At 37.6% G+C, this 26,915-nt stretch overlaps 1 protein-coding gene across 5 annotated transcripts in view; it reads right to left on the bottom strand.

Annotated features, from left to right (window-relative positions):
- Positions 1-5,387: 5,387 nt before the first annotated feature.
- ZNF330 (zinc finger protein 330) overlaps positions 5,388-26,915 on the bottom strand; it is a 41,095-nt gene continuing 19,567 nt past the window's right edge. For 4 of the 5 annotated variants that reach the window (XM_004768459.3, XM_004768460.3, XM_045071638.1 and 1 more), the window contains 9 exons: positions 24,809-24,941; positions 22,861-22,880; positions 22,689-22,759; positions 19,984-20,063; positions 13,376-13,502; positions 12,987-13,091; positions 8,709-8,755; positions 7,518-7,635; positions 5,388-6,372 (listed from right to left, as the gene is read on the bottom strand). In XM_004768459.3, coding sequence (XP_004768516.1) covers positions 6,098-6,372; positions 7,518-7,635; positions 8,709-8,755; positions 12,987-13,091; positions 13,376-13,502; positions 19,984-20,063; positions 22,689-22,759; positions 22,861-22,880; positions 24,809-24,928 — 963 coding nt within the window. In that variant the 5' untranslated portion in view covers positions 24,929-24,941 and the 3' untranslated portion in view covers positions 5,388-6,097. The remainder of the gene's footprint in view (positions 6,373-7,517; positions 7,636-8,708; positions 8,756-12,986; positions 13,092-13,375; positions 13,503-19,983; positions 20,064-22,688; positions 22,760-22,860; positions 22,881-24,808; positions 24,942-26,915) is intronic. The other variant, XM_045071750.1, reaches the window with a different exon arrangement.

Raw genomic sequence — 26,915 nt, 5'->3', positions numbered from 1 at the left:
GTATGATGATACTCAGCAAAGATGGAGCTGTGTTGTAGAAAAATGTTCTTTGACGTTTTAACCGGAAGCACTGTTACCAGGAAATTGAGAGACCTGACAATGATTAGTAATTGTATTTCCTAAAAAACAGTATAATTATTAATACTGAAGACTGTACATGTAACTTGATCTAAATTGCTAAATATTATATATTTATCTACCTTTTAAATTTGTGTCTAGTTCCATGTGGTCACATGTGTACAAAAGCCCAAAATAAAGTCCTGAAGGGATCATTTTTGTTCTTTGTCTCTGGGTGGTTTCTTGCTTCCACTCCAGAATCTAATTAGGGATGTTTCTGTTATTAGTTTTGTTTATTAAAACTTAATTTAAGTTAACAATCTTTTTTTCCTTTTAACTCAAAATCAGAAATCGGAACTCTGGCTTTAAGACAAGGGTAGTATGAAGCAGGGTCCTTGGGAGTAGGATCACTGGTCACATTGTGTGAAGCCTGTGTTCAAGAAGCAACTCAAACTATAACTGGGGACCTGACTACATACCTATCATTTAGCCACACAGTCTGTTTTTACCAGAGGTCATCAAAATATTTTCCCTTATGTATAGGGAAAGATGCTGGCAGCCTTATGTTAAAGTATTTGTGAAGGCAAAAACTATGCTGCCAGTTTTTCACTGTAAAATGATCTCTGAGGAAAACAAAACAAAACAAACAAACAAACAAAAACCAACAAAATGATCTCTGAGGAAAAAAAAACAATTACTCATTGTCATGATTTCTCCTGACAAATAAAACATGGACTTATGTCAAACCTGCAATGAATGTAATTTTTACGACTGATATCACCAAATATAAAGTTAGTGGTAAGAATTATTCTTATTTTGCAGATGGAAGACCACTGACAAGATTTGTTTAAAGGCAAGATTACTAATATAACTAAGTCAACAGAGTTACGAATAGATACGATACTACAACTAGATTTTGGTCATCCCTTCTTTCCTTGGCAGATTAAAAATACTGAGTACCCAACTTTTGTATCAACATGGACAGGACTGGAAAAGATTATGCTGAGTGAAATAAGTCAAGAAGGGAGAGTCAATTATCATATGGTTTCGCTTATTTGTGGAGCATAACAAATAACATGGAGGACATGGGGAGATGGAGAGGATTGAGTTGGGGGAAATTGGAGGGGGAGACGAACCATTAGAGACTGAGGATTCTGAGAAACAAACAGGGTTTTGGAGGGGAAGGGGTTGGGGGGTTGGGTGAGCCTGGTGGTGGGGATTTTTTGGAGGGCACGTATTGCATGGAGCACTGGGTGTGGTGCATAAGCAATAAATTCTGGAACACTAAAAAGAAAAACAAATCCTTATAACCTTTAAAAAAAATTACTAAGAATACTGACATTAAGAATCCTTCCAAACATGGATGGAAAATAATATGACAGAGAAGACTGGAGTAGTGGAAACCAGATTTACTCTCCCACCTGGAAAAATAAAAGCGTGGGGGGGGGGGGAGCAGGGAGGACAAAATACATGAAATTACAGTTTTTAAGACACAGGACACAGGACACACATAGTTTTTAAGACACAGGACACTAATGAAGGGGATGGTGATCCCTAAGATAAGAAACAAGATGAGCCTTCCAATTGCCCCAACTTACTGCCTTGAGTGAATTTACAAGTAACCGCAGAGAGGAGACCCAGAAGGAGCCTGTAGATGTCTGGAGTGGGAGAAAGAACTGAGTCTGGAGAGACTTGTGGCTAGGCTTCTCAATGCACTACAGGAAAATTAGCATATTGCAGTAAGCATATTATCTTACCTTCCCACAAAGATTCTTTATCAGAAACACTGTTTTAACTCTGATCCCTTATTTAAAAATGCTTCAGTGTGTCTAATTTACCATTGTACTGACTCCACAAAATATGATTAAGGATTTAATGTATCAACTTACATCCTCTGAATTGTTCCCATTAGGAAAAGTAACCAGGATCATCCTGGTTAAAGCACAAGTGTGTGGGACGCCTGGGTGGCTCAGTTGGTTAAGCAGCTGCCTTCGGCTCAGGTCATGATCCCAAGGTCCTGGGATCGAGTCCCACATCAGGCTCCTTGCTTGGCAGAGAGCCTGCTTCTCCCTCTGCCTCTGCCTGCCTCTCTGTCTGCCTGTGCTCGCTCGCTCTCTCTCCCTCTGTCTCTGACAAATAAATAAAATCTTTAAAAAAAAAAAAAAGCACAAGTGTGGAAGCTCTATGGTCTATTCATGTTCTGAAATGAAGTAATACATACTGCATGAGCAGAAGCTTGTAGCTGGCTCAGAAAGGTCACCCTTGCACGCATCATTACAATATCCCAGTAAAGAGTTTGCCTAACCATGACCAAATGAAGAGGAGAAAAATATATTTGCCCCATATTAAGTGTCAATCCTAGGTTCTGTACAGAGATATTAGCCTCATAGCCATTTGTCACAATTGGACCAGACTAAGCCCAAATAGCCAAACCAGTTGCTCCGGCATCAGATGCATGCTTTGCTCGGGGGTGGGGGGCGGGGGCTGGATCCCGCCAAGGCAGCTGTACAGTGGTGCCGACCCTAGGGGCTGCTTACTACTATCTCTGCTCATTTCAGTGGCTTAATCCAGACCATCATCCCCCAGAGATCTAGTCAGCATGCCCTTCATAGGCTGGGGTGGTTCACCATGTCCATTTATGATCACAAGTGGGCAAAGGAACACCTAGAAAACCCATGTGAATCATCTGGATTCCACACATATTCATTTCACCATCACATAAGGACAGCCCTACTCCCTCCTGATGAAGAGTCCCTCATCTCTGCGCAAGCTGATCTCTTCTCACACCTCCTGGTTTCTTTATATAAAAAGCCAAAAAGGGTACTCTATCCAACCCATCACACATGGATCATCTATTGGGAACATAATGGAATAGAAGTGTCTTTGATTCAGTGACAATCTGCGACTTGACGGATGATATAAAATCCTTGCAGAGTATTGCCTCAGAGCTGCTGCCTCAGTGTCTTCAGCACACCATGACAACATATCTTCAGGGAAGAAGTTTCTGGGGAGCAGGATATGTGATACCCTTGGATCCCATGGTTACAAAGCCTATTCCTGCCCCTCCTTTTCTTTAAAGATGATACCCCGACCCGACATAATGTTAGGTGGTGTCTCATCTCAATAAACTGAACACTCCATCAGCCCTCGGTACTGATGATGTTGGACGAGGCCATGCAGGTCTTTCTAGAATGGCTGGTCTGACCTGCCTCATAAAGCAAGAATGTATTCATCTATTGCTGACAGTGACATTTTGCTGTGGTGTAACTACACCCACTTTGCTAAGTTGAAGCCCAGGAGGTGTCTAAGTCTGTAAATACAGATGACATGAACTTCCTTTAGAACCCCAGGGAAGCAGCATTTTGATTCTCCTACTGCAGCTTGCCACATATGCCACAAGACACCTTTTCCCCATGGTGATCTCCAATACAGTAGCATCTACCCTAGACCCAGAAAGCAGGGCTGTTGCCACAGTGATCTAGACTTGGTACAGAGCTCTTCCCTGCAGTGGACCCTACTCAAAACAGGCAGCCTGTTGCATCATCTGGTAAATCGATCAGAACACTATCCTTAGATGTGAAATATCTGCTGCCTCCAGAACCCAGAAGGCTCACCAGGCATTGTGCTGACCAACTGAGCCATGGATGACAGATTTTTATTGGATGACTTTCCTTTAGCCTCCATGTTATCCATCCTTCATGTTGTCTAATGGTATAAACTGAGTAGTCCTCTTACTTACTACCCAGTTAATTTTGCCCCTAAGATGGTCTCTTTTATTAACCTTCTCCCTAACTCTCTGCAGGTCAGATCCCCCTCCCCTAATAGCTAGCCATTCTCACCTTCATAGTCATAATGGTAATTGTGATCCCCTGACTTTTGGCAATTAGGCACTGCCACTCAGACACTGTGTTGAGGTTCTTACCACCCATAACCATCAGCAAGCTAAACTTTATAATAGTTTGTTTCTATTGTCACCAGAAGCCTACAGTTACTACTCAATTACTTAGCGGCCCTTGTGCCTTTCTCATCATTACATGTCTTTATGGCTTTGTTAGATGGTTTGTCTGGTGGGCCTACTCCTATGTAACATAATCGTCTGTAGATTATCCAACCAAAGATAATCCATTCCAGCATATCCACTTCCTTCAACTTTTAATCCTTTCTTCCACACTCTGTCACAATAATATGGTCACACTTCAACCCTGCTCAGAATTAACCATTGCTTTTTCCATGCTTCTAGAAGCCATCCTGGTAGCAAGTACATACCATCTCCCAGGAGCCCAACCAGGGTGTTAAATCCTATTAAGATAGCTCTTATCTACCAACCTAAGGACCCAATGTGGGTGCTATTAAATTCTCCCCTAGTTTATGATCTGACTCTTGATCTTCACCCTAATTCCTGTCTCATGTACTCCTCTAGCTCCTCCCAGTCCTTGCTGGCCAATTCTTGCAGCTCCTTTGGGGTAGACTCTGTTCTTCTCTGCAGGCCCAGCACCTCTCCAGCTTAGTTTTCCTTAACCCGAATTACAGTTTTTTAATCCTAATTCAAGACCTAGTAGCCTGGAGGTAGGACAAGTCCTAAAGGAGGCACCTGTTGCCTGGAGAGATTATGTACTGTCACCCATCTTGGAGGCAGGGCAGGGGTATTTGCCCTTACCAGAGAGGGATGGGCTACAACTGCAGGTTCAGAAAGTTCAGGAGTTTGCAGAGTAAGCAGTATCCATTCAGATGCCTCTACCTCACTTGTCAGGGTCCTGGGTTTTCCCAAAAAGTGCCTTGACTCCTGCGTAACAGATCTGCCTTAATTGGCAAATGTCTTTGACATCTACCATCCAGACTACTAAGTCCTGTGCTTGGGCCTCAGCTTTCTCAGCCATTCTGCTGCAAGTCATGAAAACTAGTTCCCGTGCATCCAGAGGCCACACCTGGTTTCCCGGAGCCTGTTATTGCCCTCAGCAGTTCAGCTGTTCATTATGCTTCTATAGAGTAAGAATGGCCTAGCAATAGCCATCCACCCCTTTTATCCTCACAGCTACAATTTTCTCCATCCTTCTCAAATGCCATCCAGTGCACTAACACATATCTCTCCAGCACAGCACCCCAAACCACCACCAGCACAAGGTGTACAACTGAAACTTGTGCCGCAACTGCCCGTTCTCTACCTACCACTAGTGATGGGGTCTGGCCACATAACTCTGCATCTACTGCATCATTAATCTCTGCTACCTATTTTGCACAGTAGAGGAGAAATGAAGCAGTTTATACAAAAATATTGGAAATTTCCAAAATAAGTTTAAAACTTGAAAATAAGAAATTAAATATCCAAAGTATAGAAGTGAAATACTAGATTTATTCAAAGACAAATGCATAAATGCATCTGTGTAATAATACTGTCTCTGTCTCTACGTCTCTGCAAACTAACTATTCAGTCACCTTTGTCTATACATTTAGGCATTAATAACAGGTACTGCTCAGGACACACACTGTGAAGAAAAAAATGAATGAGTAATTGTTAAAACATACATATCATGACTACTTAAGATAACATGGATATTTAATGAAAATTCAGCATTTAACATCTGATTCTCATCCTGGGGACCTACAAGGAAAAATACAATAATTCATTTTACCCATTACCATCTTACAAAATCAGAAAGAAAGAATATAAGCGGTGTTTTTTTTAATAAAAACAGCAATCTAATTTCAATCAAATATATTACCATTCTATTCTTTTATCCTGGGTATGTATCTAATTGGCATAACCTACTGATTACTGAAATCAGTAAAACTCCAATTCATGATGCTTCAATTGCTTGGAATCAATAAACATCTTACACTTGGAACTCGTTTTTTCTTATACTATAAGCCTGATTATCAGCTCCTATAAAAACGCTATGCCCCACTCCTTGCCCCAGGGAGTGCATAACTAGTCTTTTGCACAAGGCTAAGTGACAGTACTTCTGAACATCCACACCCAATTCATTAAGCACACAGATTCTGGCTCATCTCGGACACAGTCACCCATGGGCAAGCAGCTCTCCTAGTGGTCCTGTTCCTCGTAGTGAGCATAGCCACTGGCATAGGTCCTTCCTAAATTCAAATTAGTAAATAAATCTGACGACTCGGCATCTGAATCCTTTCCGACTTCATCTTCTTCCTCTTCATCATCCTCTGCTTCCTCTTCATCTTCGTCTTCATCATGGTAGCTGCTATCAGCATACTTATCAGAAGAAAGATTCTTCCAATAGGCATCATAACCAGAAGCTCCATCTCCCTCTTCGCCCCCAGTCTGCCTGCCAAATTTCAGGGACCGTGCTGTAAGAGACAGACATGTACATGGATGGCACTTTGTTTTGATTCTTTACATCTTCACTTTCTTCTACAATATACAAAATTATATGAAACTGACTGGCTGCTTCTTACTCCCATTTTCCTAATTTCCTCACTTAATACTTAACCGGAAAAAAAGGAGACCTTAGTAAAACCATCAGTTCTAGCCTACTCAGAGCCTATATACATACCATATATAACATATAATAAAGACAACAGCATCATTTCACTAAATCTAGAAAAAGCTGGAAAACAAAACAGCAGCACTCTCCAAACAATTCAAATAAGGCACGTTAAAAACTAAAATGCTCTTCATTTGATGTATTAAAATTTTATTTTCAAATCACAGAACTGTTGATCTCATATCATTACACTTTTCTTAAGAGAACCACTCTATAATTCTGGCATCCAACAAGACAAAGCCCTTTATTTCTTCTGCCTAAGTGGCAATATAGTTCAGTTCAAAAAATCAGCAAAATCATCAGTCTCACCTCATTGTACTAAAATGTACTACAACTTTGATTAAACAAAAGTATTTTCAGATTATGGTTCCACTCTGCTATGTTTGGTAAAGAGTCAAATTCTCTTTAACAAAACTGTAAATTGTATGACTACAAATATGTTTGTAGTTGTCTTACTCCTTCATAGAAAAGTTATATAAAAACCACAAAACAATTTCCTATAGTAGTGATATATTACATAATAAGCACCACTGCTCAAATACTACACACCTACAAAAAGCTTTAGAATGAATTTCAACTTCCAAGCACTGAAGATTACCAGCACTCGAATATTAAAGATTTATAGCTACTCAATTATTCAACAAGGAAGCCTCAGCAAAGGCAAAAAAAAATCACTTTTTGGTCTTAAATTTCAGTATTCACTATGTCATTAACTGAGTCAAATGCCAAACATCAAAGTGAATGATGGTGTATTTCTTAAGTTAAATTGAGAAACTTCACCCACAAATTTTCCAAGGCTATAAAATTCCATTTGCTTAAGAGAACACATTCATCTTTTCAAATATGAAGAAGAGGCAAAAACAAAAATAGAAAGAGAAAAAAAAGAGATAAATCTTGTCTAAGCAAGAAAGCAAAATCACTCCACTGGTATTTTAAGAAGAGCCTTACTTGACATGCTGAGATCTTTAGTTTCCTGAGTTTCGTGTCCACATTTGGGGCAGGGAGGCTGTTTACCTTTTTCTTGCTTAAACACTTTGCTCCTTGTATGATCATCACAGAAACAAGCCTATAAAAGATAAGTAAAAATAAGCAAGTAAATAAATAATTCAAAAAATATACAAAATTATCATTCAATATTTCCAGAAAACTTAAAGGCAGTTTTGTGAGGGTAGAGATTAAGACTTTTGTTGGGACTGGTCACACTCCTGATTTAAATTTCTTAAGGGAAATGGTCTTTGCCAGAACTCTCTGCACTGTGACCTAACATAAAGCAGAAATTATACACAGGGGAATGACAGCGTAGACACATTGATCCATTCATAAATACATGTGCATTCACAAAGCCCCTGATGACATAATGGTGAATAGCCTATCCACCCTCACAGATATATAACCTAACTGCGGACACAGACAAGTGGAAAGGTAATTGCAAGACACTGCTCACTGCAAGGGAAGTGCAGTGGAGGGGCACTAAACCGGATATGGGACTCAGGAAGGGCTTCCTGGAAAACATGATGTGTTGGCTGAGAGCTGAAGGAGAACAAGGATATACAGTGGGGTAAGGTAAGCAAAACTGGAAGAGGGATGGATCTAAGGCAGAAGAAATAGCATAGATAACACCTGAAAGTCATTTGGTGAAACTGGGGTAGATTTGAGAGAGAAAGGAAAGATAGGGTTAGGACCAGAAGAACCAGAGAAATGTTTCTAACAGGAAGTGAATGGGCTGCCCGTTTAGTGATCCTTGACAAACAGAAATGCTGGAGACAAAATCTAAGGAAATAGACCATTATGGAAATCTTCTTTTCACTCAAACTCTCCTATAAGCAAGTGAATTTTGATGTTAGTTAAAATACATTCTCAACACTTTGGTCAAAATATTCTCCATAAACATAAGGTGTAAAAACACTGAGCCAAGATTCAGGAGACATGTGCATTAGTGTCTACTCTAAGATAAGCCAACTGGATGACCTTAGGAAAGTCACTCAGCTTTCTCAATTCAATTTCACAATCTTCAAAATAAAAGAAGTAAACTACATAATGTTGAAAGACCCTTGTTAGATTAATTATAGCTATAAATAATCCAAGGTCGAAGAGTACTGGGATTAAAAACAAAAATCTAAAAATAACAGACAAGTATACCTTACAACGAAGACAGGAATGCTGACCAAGTCGATTGCATGAAACACCTATGGGCAAAAATACATAATGTCCAGATTCAACCTTGGAACAAAAACAATATTTTCCACAGATTTATACTTGATGTACTTAGCTCAATTATTAACATTTTTTTTTTTTGCCTCAAAATATAACCCAGAGGACATACAAAATGAGATGGAATCCCCAGCCAGAAGGAAAGAAACAAAGTGCACACACACAGCATTATTTCACTAGTATGGCACTAATTATTCTCCAACCTCCTTCCATTTCTCCAATCTAGGAGATGGCAAACTTCATTAATTATATTTAAAAGAATGAAACGGTGAGACATCCTTTTTTCCCCGACACTGGCTGAAATTCTTCCCTTTATCAAATAATGCTTAAATCTTAAAAAGAGGGGCATCTGAGTAATTCAGTCGGTTAAGCCTCTGCCTTTGGCTCAGGTCATGATCTGGGGGTCTTGGGATGGAAGCCTCACATCAAGCTCCCTGCTCAGCAGGAAGCTGCTTCTCCCTTTGCCCCACCCCTTGATCCTGCTCTAAGTAAGTAAAAATCTTTAAAAAATAAATCTTAAAAAAAATAATTTTCTCTATTAATATATAATCTCCTGATGACACATTACCATTTTCTGCATAACTTCTGATAAGGAAATAGAATACTTCAGATAGAAAGGGTGGCTATGAAGAGAAAATAATGTTCAAGTGGGCAGGAAAAGATGGGAAAAATCCCAAAATATTTTATTTCTATTTTAGTCAGTAAACCATGTTAATTTTGGTCATTACCTATAATTACTGAGGAAAAACCTAAACTTAAGTGCAAATATATTAGAAAAGCCAGAATGTCTGGCTCATATTGACTGTGTCAGAAATGGAAGAAAAAATAAGTACCAGAGATACAGAAGGAGACGATAAACTAAGCCTTACCTAATAAAGTCCAAATATAAAATTCATTTAGAGGTCTTGAAAAACTAAAGAGAAAAACAAATAAAAGGAAGCCTGTCTTTGTAATGTAAATATCTGACCAGATGTTCCTAATTTGGGAATTCTCTTACTTAATTTTCCCTGGTTCATGGGTAGCCTTTTTAATGTGCACAAGCAAGTATTTTTTTTAAACTCAGGAATGATGCTCTCAATTTTGTGTATTATCATTGCTTCTCCCCAAGTATCCCGCTTTCTTCCACAGTAATGCCAATAATTCAGTTGGATATGTATTATTTGTCCTATGTGTTAATAATAAAAGTTAAAAATTTAAAAAGTTAGAAAAAGTTTAAAAGAAAAAGTTAAAAATAAAAAGTTAATAAAATAGAAGTTAAAATAACAAAAAAATTAAAAATAAAAAACTGAGTGCTTACTATAGTTGACCCTTGAACATGGGTTTGAACTGTGCACGTCTGCTTATATGTAGATGTTTTTCAATAAAGACAGTGCAGTGCTTTAAATGTATCTTCTCTACCTTATTATTTCTTTAGTAACATTTTACTTTCTCTAGTTACTTTAGCCTAAGAATATATTACATAATACATACAAAATATATGTTAATCAACTATTTATGTTATCAGTAAGGCTTCTGGCCAACAGTAGGCTATTAGGACTTAAGTTTTTGGAAGGTCAGAAGTTAATATGCAGGTTGTCAATTGCACAGACAGTTGGTGCTCCTAACCTTCATACTGTCCGAGGGCTAACTATATTACATACATATAACAAATTACTCCAATAATAACCGTATTAGTTCATTCAGTCTGTAGGGACGAAAATCTGAAATCTCAATCATTTCCACCTGAAGATAGGGAATTTTTGGTTCCTTCTTCATTCAGTTAAAAAAATTTTCTAAAAAAAGGATATATTTAACCAAAATGTTATATATCTCTTCCAAATACATAGCTAGAACACATATTAAAAGTACAAAGCTCCCAACCCAATCTCTCACTGTACACCAGGCATTTTTTTTTTCTTTTAAGATTTATTTGACACAGAGAGAGAGAGAGAAAGCAAGCATACAAGTAAGCAGAGCAGCAGGCAGAGGAAGAGGGAGAAGCAGGCTCCCCAGTGAGCAGAGGCCTGACCTGAGGCTCAACCCTGAACCCTGGGATATGACCCGAGCCAAAGGCACTTAACCAACTGAGCCACCAAGGAGCCCCAGGCATTTCTGATACTGAAACTTTTCCTAACCCCACTACTTAAGGCTTTTGACATGCCACAAGGACATGAGCCCAAGAAATTTGTTGTTGTCTATCTTACCTCATCTCTACTTCTGGGAACTCAAACAAAGATAGAACATGGCCCTGCCATTCTTCTTTCCCTAATTACCTCAAGCCAACACACAGGCACTCCAGTTCACTGCCCAGTTCTTTCTCTCCCCAGGAGTTACAATCCTGGACATGCATTTCACTCAGATTCTAAAATGGTTTGAGTTTCCTAGTTTTAAACTGGGGAATGGTTTCCATTTTAAATCTATTTCTATATCTTCAGATTATTTTAAAAGAGAGCAGGCTGGGATGCATCAAAGCCTGCTGATGACAAGCCATTTTATATCAGAAGTCCTGGAGCCATTTTAATTATTTTAAAAAAACAATACAGGCAGAGTCAACACCATTGTTCTGTTTTTTTCTTAAAACATCCTTCCCACTGATATTGCAGGTAAATAAGGATTTCAAAGAATTTCTATATCACCCAATTCCTAAGTAAGGTCAATCCTATAAATGAGATATGACCAAGTAAGGGGGTGGAAATAAGCTATATCTTTGGGGCCTATGGATATGGTTAGGAAAATATTTCAGAAAAAAACAAGCAGTGAATGGCAACTGGCAAAGAAAGAATGGCAATAAAAAAATAAAGCAATGAAGAAAAAAGGTAAAGATAAGTTACAGTAAACCAAAGACACCTGGGAACCTGCAATGAGCATGACCTTAATATCAGATATCAAAGACATAATGACAGATGTATCTTAATCTTGCCAACTGTTTATTTTTCCTTTGTCTTTTACTGAATCACTAAAACTTCCTGATAAAATTATAGCCTTATCACTCACAGCTGCCTGTCTTTGGGGCCACATGATACAAAATACTCAAAGCTCTTCAAGTCCCAAATAAAGTAATTCAATTTTTATATTACACATTTTGCAGAAGCCTAAGAATGGCTCAAAAATGCTATTTGAGATGTTCTTTAACCTTTAAGAGCTTCAATAGGAATACTGTAAGAATTACATACATACGCATTTATATATACATGTATAAATTGATAAACTATCAACTTTATAGGAGAATATAGAGATTAGCATTTCATATCAAAACAAAAACCAAATTCAAGGAAGTGAGTGTCTGGGAAACTTCAGCCTTTCCTATAATAATATCTACTGTTTAATAAGGGCTTTCTAAGTAAAAGTACCATAATAACACTTTATGTGGATTTGCATTTTAATTAACTCTTTGAAAAAGAAATTAGCATCTTCCTTTAATATATAAGGAAACTCAGCTTTAGAAAGATTTGGTGGTTTGCCCAAAATCACATAACCAGGAAGCAGAATTTAAGTAATGTTTTGATTCTGAATCTTGAGCTTTGAGAATCAAAAATAATGCAGAAATAAAATGTAATCTATCTGTAAAGATAATCCCATTGATAATATCCAATCAGTAACACTGGTTCTCAAACTGGAAGATACATGACAATTATGTGTGTGGGTAAAATACATATGCCTGTACCTATCATAGACTTCAAACAGAGAATCACCAGGGATGAGGCAGGGGTGCCTAAATTAAAAAAAAAACCTCCACAGACGTTTCTGATGCATACTCTTGTCTAAAAACCACTGGAACCAACTGGCAGGAACAAACTAGGGGTAGTATCACATACCACTTACTTCAAGACATTTGGAAATGGCAGGGGGCGGGGGGGGGGGGGTGCTGGTGGAGGCAGATAGAGGTAGGAGGGGTTATAATAACTTGGGAAGTGAAAATGGTATTTAGTACTCAGGACCAGGAAGGCTACAAGCTCTATAGTGCCTGATCAATCCCATGTAACAAAGAACTGACCCAACCAAAATGCCAGTGGCATCCCTATTGAAAAAAATAAAAGTATGTGGTTCTGAATTTTATTTATTTATTTATTTATTGGTTCTGAATTTTTTTTAGAAACAGAAAATAGATATTAAGTTGAACTATAGTCCACAAGAGGCTGCATGAAAAACTAGATTCTTTTTTGAGTCTAACACTTAATACTATTAAGAATCCTGGGTATAAAGGACATCTAATTTATAAAAACTTACATTTGAATGTTTCCGCCTCTAAAACCTGGCAGCTGGCTTGATGTTCAAACTGATCATCTTCACAGAGAAAGTTATGACAGAAAGAACAACTGAATATTCTGCCTCCTGTTGGATTAAAAAAAAAAACCCACAAGTGAAACATGATAAATTTCAATTTAAAGAAGCCATAAATACCAATTTAAAGAAGTCAAACAATTTACTTCAGAATTACACCAAAATGACACAGTAGTTTTTGCTCTGGTAAAGGCTACAATGAAAACTGCCAAATTGAACCATAAAAAAGTGGACTCCCACAATCCCCTGGCTACTCATATAAAAAGAGCATCCAGAATGTTTCAAAGTCAACCTTTACTTACAGTAAAGTTCATTGCTTGTATGTAATCACTCACCGTGGTCCCAGACACCTCGCTCACACTCCACACACTCAGCATCAGTAAGAGGACAGGCACAGGCATGTGTGCTGAGACATTTCCTACCGTGGCAAACCCAAGCTTCACAGAAGTCACATATTGCACCCTGTAACCAAGGAACACAAAAAATTAATCTTTGTCACATGCCTGGCTGCAACCATTGTTTAGCCAATGGCAACCATCAAAATTGTATGCATTTAGCAATTTATCAACCCTTAGTGATAGTGGGTGGCTTCATTAAAGAAAAAATTTTGCTTAAACCAAAATTAAAGAGGGTTCTCTGAAAATCAAACTACTTCTCCAACAGCTATTTACAATATAAAAAACTTGGCTATAAATCAAAAGAATAAGAAGCAAGGAGGGGGAACTATACATTTAGCCCTAACACTAATCATTAAAGTAAGTCACAGAGCTAAAAGTGTTGCCTTCTAACTGAATTCTAATTCGAATGGTGTCCACAGTCCACATTTAAGCATTCTTATCTATCACAATTATAGTAAATAAACTGAATTTTTTCAATTAGAAATATTTCTTAACTTCTAACTGAACATAATAATAAAAAAAAAGGTACAAACTTGCAGTCACATATTAAATAAGTTATGGGGATGTAGTGTACAGCATAGTGACTGCAGTCAATAATACTTTATTTCTTTGAAAGTTGCTAAGACAGTTGATCTTAAAAGTTCTCATCACCAGAAAAAAATTATAACCATGTGAGCTGATAGATGTTAACTAGACTTACTGTGGCGATCATTTTGCAATATAAACAAACATCAAATCATTATGTTGTGCACCTGTGTGATACTGTGATTTATAATAAATATATATTCCATTTTCTAAAAAAATAAGTATTTTTCATTTAAGAAAATTCCTTCCTGAATCAATTTATAAAATAATTCACATAGCTTTTTTAGAATAACTGAGAAAAAATATTAAACTTCTGTCAACACCTCTTTTCTGTTAAGGCTACTTATGCTTTGAATCATTACATTTCTTTGTGGAAAAAAAATAATTAGACAGAATTAGGGAATTTGGATGGCTCAGTTGGTTAAGCAACTATCTTCAGCTAAGGTCATGATCCTGGAGTCCAGGATCAGCAGGGAGAGAGTCTGCTTCTCCCTCTGACCTTCCTCCCTCTCATGATCTCTCTCATTCTCTCTTTCAAATAAATAAAACCTTTAAAAAAAAAGAGAGAGAGAGAAAGAGAATTAAATAGGATAAGACTCCAATTCTACATCAAGATAACACAATGACATCTATAGAATATTAACTGCTAGAAAGAATATTAAGAAAATGGAACTAGGGATGCCTGGGTGGCTCAGACGGTTAAGCATCTATCTGCCTTCGGCTCAGATCATGATCCCAGGGTCCTGGGATGGAGTCCCGCATCAGGCAGCCTGCTTCTCCCTCTGCCTGCCATTCCCCCTACTTGTGTGCGCTCGCTCACTCTCTCTCTCTCTCTGACAAATAAATAAAATCTTAAAAAAAAAAAGGAAAAAGAAAACAAGAAAATAGGACTAGATGGTCTTTCCTTTATAGGTGACAAATAGGGGCCCAAGTCTTAAGTCCAAATCCCAGAGCTACATTTCAGCGGAGCTGGGATTTAAACCAGTGTTCTGAATTTCAACTCAATGTTCTAGTATTCAAGATTCTCTGTAACAGTAGTAAAGAACAAATAGGAAGGATGCTTTTTGAACTATAAAAATGGATTATCACTGTGGAGAGTAAACCCTCAAATACATCTCCTGGAACATCCAGATTCCAAGACACAAAAAGATGACACACTAAACTGAGTAATCCAGGAGAGTTTACAAGAGATGATTTACAAAGGACAAGAGAAGGGCTTAGAAAAAAACATAAGGGATGATCCAGACAACCCCTGAGCCTGAAACAAGGGGAGAGGAGGGAGTTACCAGAACCTTGAAAGAGAGCAGAGTGGAGAAGATTACCTGGCCATATAGAGAGAAACCATGGCCAATCCATGGCCAAACAAGGATAACGGTGTCGAGAGAGCTTGAAGAATAACACCCAGACTGTACTGTCCTCCCAACTACAGGTGTCCTACCAGGGCCTCCACTGGCTGAACCCAAAGGGAAGCCAGAAGGTAAGAAAGACACTGACCAGTCCTTACACACAGGTCAGGTTCCCAGGGCAAAGCAGGGTATAAAAGAGGGAAGAGAGAGGGAATTTTGACAGACAAAGAGAAGATTTCCAGGAAATCACTTTTCTAGAATTTACAGCTAATGATATCTGGGTCTACTGAAATGTTTTATATGAGACATCATTCACATTCAATTCAATTCACAACTTAGTGAATTTTTTAAAAAGCATTTGATAAATCTGGACATAAGCAAGCTACCAAGGAAGATTACATTGATTTATGAATAAAGATAATACTGACAATCCTATATTTAAAAATGAAGAGAAATTCACAAGATACTGATGAGTAAGTCTAGTTTCTTGCTTCTGTAAGATATCCATGGGTGGCTCAGTGGGTTGAGCCTCTGCCATATAAGATCATATAAAGGTGTGCTTCATGATGGAAAATAATGTTCTTGGGAAGTTGCTATAAATAAAATATCTGCTTGACATAGAAGTACTACTACTTTTCTCATGGAATGAAATTTGGACCCGAGCATAAAAATCACACAACAGGGGGGCGCCAGGGTGTCGCAGTCATTTAAGCATCCAACTCTTGGTTTTGGCTCCGGTTGTGATCTTGGGGTCATGAGAAATGGCCCTGCATTGGACTCCTTACTCAGTGTGAAGTCCACTTGGGTTTCTCTCTCCCTCTGCACCCCCTCCTCTCTCAAATAAGTATGTTTTTTTTTTTTTTTTAAATAAACAAGCCACACAACAGAATACAGTAAAATTGGTTTAAGAGCTATTTGTTAGTGAAAAAGAGATCAAAATGCATCACGCATTTTTTTTTTATTACAGCATACCTCATTTTCTTGCGCTCCATTTTACTGCTCTTCACAGCTAGTGTATTTTTTTTTTAAAGATTTTATTTATTTATTTGACAGAGAGAGATCATAAGTAGGCAGAGAGGCAGGCAGAGAGAGAGAGGAGGAAGCAGGCTCCCTGCTGAGCAGAGAGCCCGATGCAGGACTCGATCCCAGGACCCTGAGATCATGACCTGAGTCAAAGGTAGCAGCCTAAGCCACTGAGCCACCCAGGCGCCCTGCTATGTATTTTTTATACATTGAAGGTATGTGGCTACCCTGCACCATCAGGGACATTTTTCCAATAGCATTTGCTCACTTCATGTCTCTGTATCACATTTCAGTAATTCTCACAATATTTGGAACTTTTTTATTATTATTATATTTGTTATGGTGATCTGTGATCAATGATCTTTGATATTAGTATTGTAATTGCTTTGGAACACCACAAACTGTGCCCATGTAAGATAGCAAACTTAATCGGTAAATGTTATATGTATTGTGACTGTTCCACTGACCAGCTGTTCGCCCACCTCTCTTCCTCTCCTTGGGCCTCCCTATTCCCTGAGACACAACAACACTGACATTAAGCCAATTAAAACCCTACAATAGCCTCTAAGTGTTCAAGTGAAAGAGTCATATGTTTCTCACTTTTATTTATTTTTTTTAAAGATTCTTCATTTGACAGACAGAGATCACGAGTAGGCAGAGAGGCAGGCAGAGAGAGGGAGAGAGGGAAGCAGGCTCCCTGCTGAGCAGAGAGCCTGATGTGGGACTCAATCCCAGGACCCTGGGATCATGACCTGAGCTGAAGGCAGAGGCTTTAACCAACTGAGCCACCCAGGCACTGTTTCTCACTTTTAAATCTAAAGCTAAGGAGCACCTGGGTGGCTCAGTGGGTTGAGCCTCTGCCTTCAGATCAGGTCATGATCTCGGAGTCCTGAGATCAAGCCTGGCATCGGACTCTGCTCAGCGGGGAGCCTGCTTTCTTTCCCCCTCTCTCTCTGCCTACTTGTGATCTCTCTCTCTCTGTCAAATAAATAAATGAAATTTAAAAAACAAAAAGGAAAAAAAATCTGAAGCTAGAAATGATTAAGCTTCATGAGGAAGGCAGGTTGAAAGCTGAGACAGGCCAAAAGTAAGCCTCTCATGTCATACTCAGTGAAGCTGTGAATGTAAAAAAAAAAAGCTCTTGAAGAAAACTAACAGTGCTACTCCAATGAACACATGAATGATAAAAAGACAAAACAGACTTATTGCTGATATGAGAAAGTCTGAGTGATCTGGATAGAAGATCAATCAGCCACAACACTCTAATAAGCAAAAGCCTAATCCAGAGCAAGGCCCTAACTCTCTTCAATTCTAGGAGGACTGTGGGAGGTGAAGTAGCTCCAGAAGAAAAGTTTGAGCTAGGAGGTTAGTTCATGAGGCTTGCGGAAAGAAGCCATCTCTATAACATCAAAATGCAAAGTGAAGCAACAAGTGCTACCACAGAAGCTACAGCAAATAATCCAGAAGACCCAGCTAAGATCACTAACGCAGGTGCTTACACTAAGCCACAGATTTTAAATGTTGACAAAATAGCCTGAAATTTGAAGATGCTATCTAGGACTTTCATATCTAGAGAGAAGTCAGTGCCTGGCTTCAAAGCTTCAAAGGACAGGCTGACTCTCCTGTTAGGAGCTGGTCATTGTTGAAGCTAATGCTAACTTACTCTGAAAAATGCTGGGGCCCCTAAGAATTATGCTAAATCTACTCTCTCTGTGCTCAATAAATGGAACAAGAAAGCCTGGGTGACAGCACATCTATTTACAACACAGTTCCTGAATGCGTTTTAAGCCCACTGGTGAGACTTACTGCTCAGAAAAAGTATTCCTTTCAAAATATTTCACTGGCAATGCAGCTGGTACTCAAGAGCTCTGATGGGGAGGTACAATGAAATCGATGTTGTTTTCATGTCTGCTAACACAACATCCATTCTGCAATCCCTGGATCAAAAGTCCTTCTGACTTTCAAGTCTTTTTATTTAGAAATATATTTCATAAGGTTACAGCTGCCAGAGATAGTGATTCATCTAATGGACCTGGGCAAAGTAAATTGAAAACCTGGAAAGGATTCAGGATCCTAGATGCCTTTAAGAACATTACTGATTCAGGTAACAGATCAAAATATCAACATTAACAGCAGTTAGGAAGAACTGATTCCAACTGTCATGGATAACTTTAAGGGGTTCGAGATTTCAGTAGAGAAAGTAACTGCAGATGTGGTGGAAATACCAAGAGAATAAAAAGTGGAGCCTGAAGACAGGACTGGATTGCTGCAATTTCATGACAGAACAGATGAGGAGTTGCTTCTTACAAATGAACAAAAAAAGTGATTTCTTGAGATGGAATCTAATCCTGGAAAAGACACTGTGAAGACTACTGAAATGACAATCTAGGATTGAGTCTGTTATATAAACTTGGTTTATAAAGCACCAACAGGGTTTGAGAGGATTAACTTCCAATTTTGAAAAAAGTTTTCCTATGGCTAAAATGCTATCAAACAGCATTGCATGCTATGGAGAAATTGTTATTTTTTAAGAAACTGCAACAGCCACCCCAACCTTTAGTAACCATCACCCTGATCAGTGGCCAATAACATCGAGGGAAGACTCACCACCAGCAAAAGATTACGACTCACTGAAAGATCAGATGATGGTTAGCATTTTATTGCAATATTTTTTAATTAAGGCATTTAAAATGTTTCTTTAGATTAATGCTATTATACATTAAGTAGACTGCAGTATAGTAAATACTGTAAACATAACCTTTATATGCACTGGGAAACTGAAAAATTAATTTTGACTTATTCTATTGCAATATCTGCTTTATTGCAACTGTCTGGAACCAATACACAGTATCTCTGAGGTATTTCTGTATTTAAAACAATGAATTTCCTTAGAAAATTCTACATGTAATGAGGAAATTATGTTTAAGTCTACATTAAATATGTATTCTTTTTTGAAATGTAAAGCTATAGAAAAAACCCACTAATAGTAGGGTTCTTTTGAAACTAGGATGCTTTTAAACCAAAAGCTTGAACCTTGGGGCACCTGCATGGCTCAGTCGTTAAGCGTCTTCCTTTGACTCAGGTCATGATCCCAGGGGTTCCTGGATGGAGCCCTACAATGGGCTCCCTGCTCAGCAGGAAGCCTACTTCTCCCTCTCCCACACCCCCTGCTTGTGTTCCCTCTCTTGATATCGCTATCAAATAAATAAATAAATAAAATCTTAAAAAACAAAAAAGGAGAAAAAGCTTGAACCTTGCTTAAGCAGGGCTTTTAGTACAGTAAATGACAGTCTATGAGGTCTGGTTAAGATAACTTCGAAAAGTACCACTGACAAATGAATCTTTGTTTAAGTCAACTTTAAATAAGTTTCCATTTCTTGTCCATTTTCCAATAAGAAAAGGAAGCAATCAAAATTAAGTGGATAATATAGGCAAATCATTCAAAGAATATGCCATAAATAAACCAGAAAATTCCAGATTGACTGAATCAAGGACAAAATAGTACTATTTAGAAAAAATAATCATTGCTCAGACCGGCTTTTCTTATCCTTAGAAACCTGCTTGTCTAAGAGATGAAGACAAGAAACTTACCACCATAGCAAGGCCAGTACTGTACACACCAGCATGCTTTATGACACAGTCTGAAGACTTCATCATGCATTTTGTTTTCCCTAGTAAAGACACAAATTTGCATTATCACTCTTGCAGAGTAGTACATGTAAGTACTCACTAATGCCACTTTTTATCTAGCCTCAATTCTTATAGAAGTAACTTGAAAATGGATAGAAATCAGTTTACTGCTCATGTTACTTTAAAAAAAAAAAAATCAATGTAACTGAGATCTACCCTAATCTTTTAAAAGTAGAAATTTATAAGTATATCTATAAAAATGTATTACACATAAAATTATATGCTAATTATTTGTACTCAGATCAGAAACCCCAAGTTAATAGTTTGTAACCTAACAATCATTAAAGCAGTTTAAAATCTTGTGAATTTTCAGATGAATTAATACAGATTTTAAAAAGCTATGCTTTAAAATGAATTTCACAGTTTGTAACTCACAATAAAAACAGCCTGGTTTAAAATTATTGTTTATTTCTTTCCACAGAACATCTCAAACCAAACCAAACCATGATTATGCAACTTACCTAATTCATTTTTTAAGTTTATCCATATGTAAAAATTTACAAATATAATCCCCAAATGAACATTCTTCCAAAAAAATTTTGAAATAGCGCCAAAATGAGCAGGAAAAAATCAGGAATACAGTGACAGAGCTAAAAATCAGACTATAGCCACAAAAGCTCTGAGCTAGCAGCAAATTACCAACACAAAACACTATCAGGAAATTCATTCATCATATACTATGTCAAAATTAATGGTGACATATTAATCACCCATCTCAGACTCTGCAAAGTAGAACACGAAACACACAGAAGATGCACAATTTTCCATTATCTTGACTATGTGAGGAACGAAGCTAGGACAACAGGAAATGGGAAGAGAGACTGGAAATGACAGACAGCAGCTACCCAACTGTTCCACGTCTAAGTATAAGAATCAGTAAGTAGGAAATAAATCCATGTACACAGCACTATATAATTCAAGCCCAGATAACAATGAAAATATGGGATGCTCCCAGCAAGAACTCATCTCCATAATCTATTTTCTCATTCTTTTTCTTTTCTAAGATTTCACTTATTTATTTGAGAGAGAGAGAGCACGTGCACGGGAGCACACAAGCTGAGGGAGGGGCAAAGGGAGAAGGACAAGCAAACCACCTTCCCCCTCCGCAGGGAGCCCAAGGTAGGGCTGGATCACAGGACCCTAGATCATGACCTGAGCTGCAAGTCACCAGACACTTAACTGACTGAGCCACCCAGGAGCCCCTCTATTTTCTCATTCTATATTCGTCTTTTATAAAATAAGGATATAAAAACTGTCAGTCAAGTAGTCTCTCTAGGCCAGTTTTTTGTTTTTTAAGTAGGCTCCACACTGGGCCTGCTTAATGCCAGGCTTGAACTCATGACCCTGAGAGCAAGACCTGAGCTGATACACCCCAAAAGATGGCCCCTTTGGAAACTTGAGCTACACTAGAAATATTCAGGGATATAGTCCTAAACTCCACTAAATTTTCTGTGATGTTATTATACATAAACACATGTGCGTATATCCCAAATTGTGTTCCCCTTGAGACTATCATCCTATAACCAAAGGGAGTATTTGTTCAAATAAAAGTTTGGGGAGTAAATCTGGTGTGAACAAAACTAATTAGGTTTCTTTACTGGAGGTCTTCAGAACCTTTAACATACAAGTATGCAACAGAAATCTCCCAGATAGAAAGGCAGGGATGAGCTAAGCAGCATTTCTCAAATGTATGTCTTCTTTAAAGAAAAACCTATTAAGGGCACCTGCATGACTCAGTTGGTTAAGTGTATGACTTGATTTCAGCTCATGCCCTGATCTCACAGTTCCAAGATCGAGCCCTGCATCAGGTTCTGAACTGGGTGTGCAGCATACTTGGGATTCTCTCTCTCCTTCTCCCTTTGCCCCTCCCTCTGTCTCTCTCTCTCTCTCAAAAAGGAAAGGAAAGGAAAGGGATAGGAAAGAAAAGAAAAGGAAAGAAAAGAAAAGGGAAAAGACAAGACAAGAAACGATAAGCCAAGAAAGAATTATCTATTAAAAGCACAAGTATTCTGTGGAAGGCTATTTGGGAAACACCAATCTTGTTATTCTATGAACTACCATTTCGTTTTACCATTTAGTTTACTTTGAATAATCATTTACTCCGAATGAATACCTGGGAGCTGAATATGTAGCTTAGGAACTCGACTGCAATCACTTGGGAAAACATATGAAGAAACTCAAGAATAATATGGTAAGAGTCAAACAGAAAAAAACTGGCACCAGTAAATGTGGAATAAATTTATTCTCAGTGGTCTAAGATACTGTGGGCAATATCAAAACTTAGAAAAGTATACAAACAGATTATCAAGACAAAGTTAGTATAATTAAAAATTCAAGTGACCAAATGTTATTAGTCAGAAATCTGATCTTTTAATGTTTACAACATTGTAGGACCTACATCCAAACTGTACCATAATTATTTTTCAACCTTACATCAAAGACACAAAATCAAGGCTTGATTCACCAAATAACAATTTGTTGTTTCATTAATGATAAGGTCTAACAGTATTATAAAAACTGATAAACCCACACGTTCAAACTGATCAACTGCAAAACTAATGGTTGATAAAAGAAAAGGCTTAAGTCCTCAGTTATCATATACTTACCACACTGTGCACAAATTGGTAACTTCTGTACAGAATTGCAAAAATAGCAAAACGCTCTATTCTTCTGCCGCCTTGTCATATGAAATAAAATTTTAAAATATAGTCAATATCAGATAAAAGGTTAGAGGATCTATATTATTACATACAGATAGAAAAAGAAATAAATATTTACCTCTGACACTTGTCACACTCCTGTAAAATATAAAAACATAACAATTTTCTACTGGTTGAAAATGCAAATTTACTTTCATTATAAAGAATACCATTTTTCATGTTAAAATTTGAGTAACATTTTGCCAAAGCCTCCAACTTCATCCACATACACAAGCATATATACATACTTTACTAACAAAGGTATGTTCCTGGATATACTTTCTTTAGTAACACCAAAGAAAGGAGTGGCATTTCCAAATAGGCTATATAAATACAGCAATGGTTTGGTTTTTTGTTGTGTTTTGTTGTTGCTGTTGCTTTTTAATCAGACAAATATTACAGAATAAACACAAGAAATAGTAGAGAACACAGTATGATGAAGCTCGCAGAAAATCTAGAATCTTAAAACATGGTACTAAAAGTTTTCAACAGTCTGGTCCCTAACCACTTTCAAACCTTGGTGGCCTATTCTCTTTAGATTCAAGTCACTATTTGTCAGCCATTCATGAAATAGGTCTTGTGCTTTTTCCAGGCCTTACTATTCTAATACTTTTCCTTGAAAAGTCTATCTTTACCCTCTTTCCCTGTTGAAAGTTCTGATGATGAACCTACCTCCTCTATGAACTGTACCCCAGCCATGCACATGCACTCAAGTTTATCCTTGTTTTACACAAATGTCTCTGTCTTAATTGTACATTTATTACAACACTTACCAAACTCTAGGCGTATTTACGTATTTACACGTGAGTCAATTCTTTTGTCTGTCTCAGATCCCTCTCTAGTCATCTCTAGAAATGACCCTGAAGGGAGTCTCTACCACCTGTCCTATCTGTGTTATGTAAACCTGGTCCCTCCCACCCCGAATGCCAGTCATAAACGTTAGCCCTGGGATGGGCACCTAACCAAGTCCAATCTAACAGTTCTTTCCCTCTCTGACAACACTCTGGGAGATGAGACACACAAGCTACCACTACCTAAAACCCAAACCAATGGGGTAAGACAATCTGAGAAAATGGAACTAATAAGGAAAAAGAAACAACAAGCAAAAGATGGAACTACAAGGTTGTTCATGTTCTAGGCGTCCCTGAGCCCCAGTTACATCCTTGCCCTGCCCAACAACATATTAGTTAATAAACTCTATTTCTTCCTAACGTTACTTAAGTTGGATTTGTAACTTAGAAAAAAATAATAATACACAAAATGAGTGATCTATGAACTTGTCAAAACAAGGACTGTATAACCCACAGTGCCTAAAATACTACCTGGCACAAAGTAGATGCAAAAGAAACATTCAGGGATTAAAATCTTAAGCATTTCATATGATCCTTAGATGAAACAAAAGGAGAAGAAAGAGTAGCAGGAACGGAAAAAGTAGAGAGGACTGGAAATAGGGAAATATGGGACAAGTCAGAGAAACATGGACCAAAAAAAAGAAAAAAGAAAAAAGAAAAGGAAAGGGTTATAATCACATGATAATCTTACTTTTTTATACTTTGACCAAACAAGCCCAGAAATGATCAGGACTAACACACTGAGCATAGCAAAGAAGATAATAGAACAGTTAGCCAAAAGAGATGTCAAGAAAAGTGAAAAGTTTAGAAAAGAAATCAAATGAGTTAAGAACTGCTAAAAGAACTAATGAAAAGGCTCCAACTAATAGGACAAAATATGCATATGAGGTTAGAGAAGTTGGAAATCATCACACAATCCCTAGTATGCATTCTTGTTTCATATCTATTCGTCACTAACAGCAGCCAAGGTAATATGCTAGGTTTATAAATAACATAAAATCAAACAAAATCACTGCTACTCAGTATTACTGAAAACGGGCATGCCTCTAACACAGATTCAAAATTCAATAAGATATATGCGGCAACACTGTATTCACTAAAATTTTATTCAAGCATTTTTCAGATAAGTATTATAGAGTTTTTCAACCACCAACAGGTATCCAAAAAAGCTGTTACCATTGATGCATTGCATGGATGTTTAGCTAAATCTATGGTGCTTCTCGATGCTCTGAGCTGTTTTTCCCGTTCCCGGCGGTTCTCTGCCTTCTTCCTCGCACCAGTCTTTTTTTTAGGCATTTTACCCCTCTTTCTACACAAGAGAACAGAGAAGATGTAATTGCCAGGTTGCATTTGCTATTTTAAATAAACTAAGAAATAGCAGAATGAAGTGTTTTTACTCATTAAATTTTAAACTCAAACCTAGCACTTTGACTGGTAAGCACATTTTAAGCCTTTATGAAATATCAAATATACATTATCCCAAATAAAATAGATGATTTTTAAAATAAGGCACTTATTTGCACTACAATTCTAAAGAATGTACACATCAAGAAAATTAATATCCTAGAAGCCAAATTTTTCTTTTCCCACCAAGAAAAAAGAAAAAGTTTCTCTCATGTTAAGTTTTCTTTAAAAATTACTCTGCATATTGCCTAGGTGAGGTGGCTGGCTACTGAGATCAAGTCCCCAACCTCTCCCATTCCACCCTAGGGTGCTACTATCAGCAGGGAGTCGGCTTGAGGATTCTCTCTCCCTCTGCCCCTCCCCCTCCTCATACTCCCACACTTGCTTGCTCCTGGATAAGTAAATCTTTAAAATAAATAAATAAATAAAAATTACTACATTTTAAAAACGTAAGCATATAACATTAATAAGAAATATTTAAAACTGTATTATTTACTCAGTTTGTATCATTTTTATATCAGTTTATATCACACATTCAAGTTCATAAGATTAGAAGTGTAACAAGTCTTATTTCTCATGTGTAATAACTCAACAAATCATGTAACAAGTCAAGTTAAATGACAACATTAAATACAAAGCCAAACCTCTCTAAAAAGATATTAAAGGTATTATAGTTGCTTTGACTCTGGAAGCTGTCCCTCTCTCTACATGTAACTGAGCATATAATTTTAACAGAGTTCTATTTATGTTCAGGAGTATGTATTATAAATGAGTATGTATGTAAAGTCCTATATAAATAAGGTCTTTCAAACTGGCTTTCATATTTCCTTACTTAGTTGAAAGAACTACTACCACATTTAGAAAAATATGATTTTGTACTAAATAACACATTTTTATTTGACCATTCATCCAATCCAATCCACACTACAAGTTCCCTGAGGATTTCAGCCCTGTCTTTCTTGACAATGTTTATCCCCACGCCCTGCCTGGCACATATTAAGAGATCAGTAAATGAAGAGACACACGAATAGATGGGTCTATGTACTTGCTTCAAAATATGAATCTCAAGTTTCTTCATAGTCTTCAAAATACATGTTTTTTAAGTATTTTCTAAGATTGATTCTCAAAAATCAACTGTAGAAATTCCTAAAAAATACAGAATTATACATCTAGGCCTTGTTCAAGATCTACAAATTCTAAACTTCCAAGGACAGGATTAAGTTTCACTGGTGACTATGACACAATCTCCCTGAAGGCACAAACATTCTCTTCAAAGAAACCAAAACAAGTCCATGATACATGGAGAGATTTCTAAGAAATCACACTTTGAATACACATTTCTCTCTTTTTTTTTTTTTCCACATTTCTCATTTAAAAGGCCCTATTACAATAGGGTAAAGTCGTGCACCAGCTTGCTCATCTAAGTTTTCCTAGTTGGGTGTCTACTCTCAACGTTAAAATGTCCGAGTAAAAGCCAAGTGGTGGGAAGAGGAGACTTAAAAATATGGACCAATCAGGCCAGGAAGTTTAGCAGGTGGTCAGCCAAGTAACTCCACGCCCACGAGATCACCCTTTCAGTATTTAAAATTTCAAAAATCTACAGGGTGAAAAAAAAAAAAAATGTGTAGTCCCCTGCCAAAGGAACTTGGAAAACAATCACGGGGTGATCATTCCCGTGGGGATTTTTGCGTCCCCAGGGGTGAAAAGGCTCAGGCTGAGCCTCGATTTTTTTTTTTTCTCCAATTTGTTTTTGGAAAGTTAAAAGAGTAATTCTTTTTCTCGTCTGATACAGGTTTAAGCCCTTCCCTAATAACGCTTCGATTTAAGAGGTGACCTGTGTCACCTAATGAGGAAGAAGGCACAGGGTCAGCGCAGCTCT

This window comes from Mustela putorius, unplaced genomic scaffold (genome assembly GCF_011764305.1).
Source record: "Mustela putorius furo isolate JIRA1106 unplaced genomic scaffold, ASM1176430v1.1 tig00000083_pilon_pilon_pilon, whole genome shotgun sequence".
Taxonomy (NCBI): Eukaryota; Metazoa; Chordata; class Mammalia; order Carnivora; family Mustelidae; genus Mustela; species Mustela putorius.
Note: the sequence above shows the minus strand (reverse complement) of the source record. Positions and strands in the feature narration are given on the sequence as shown.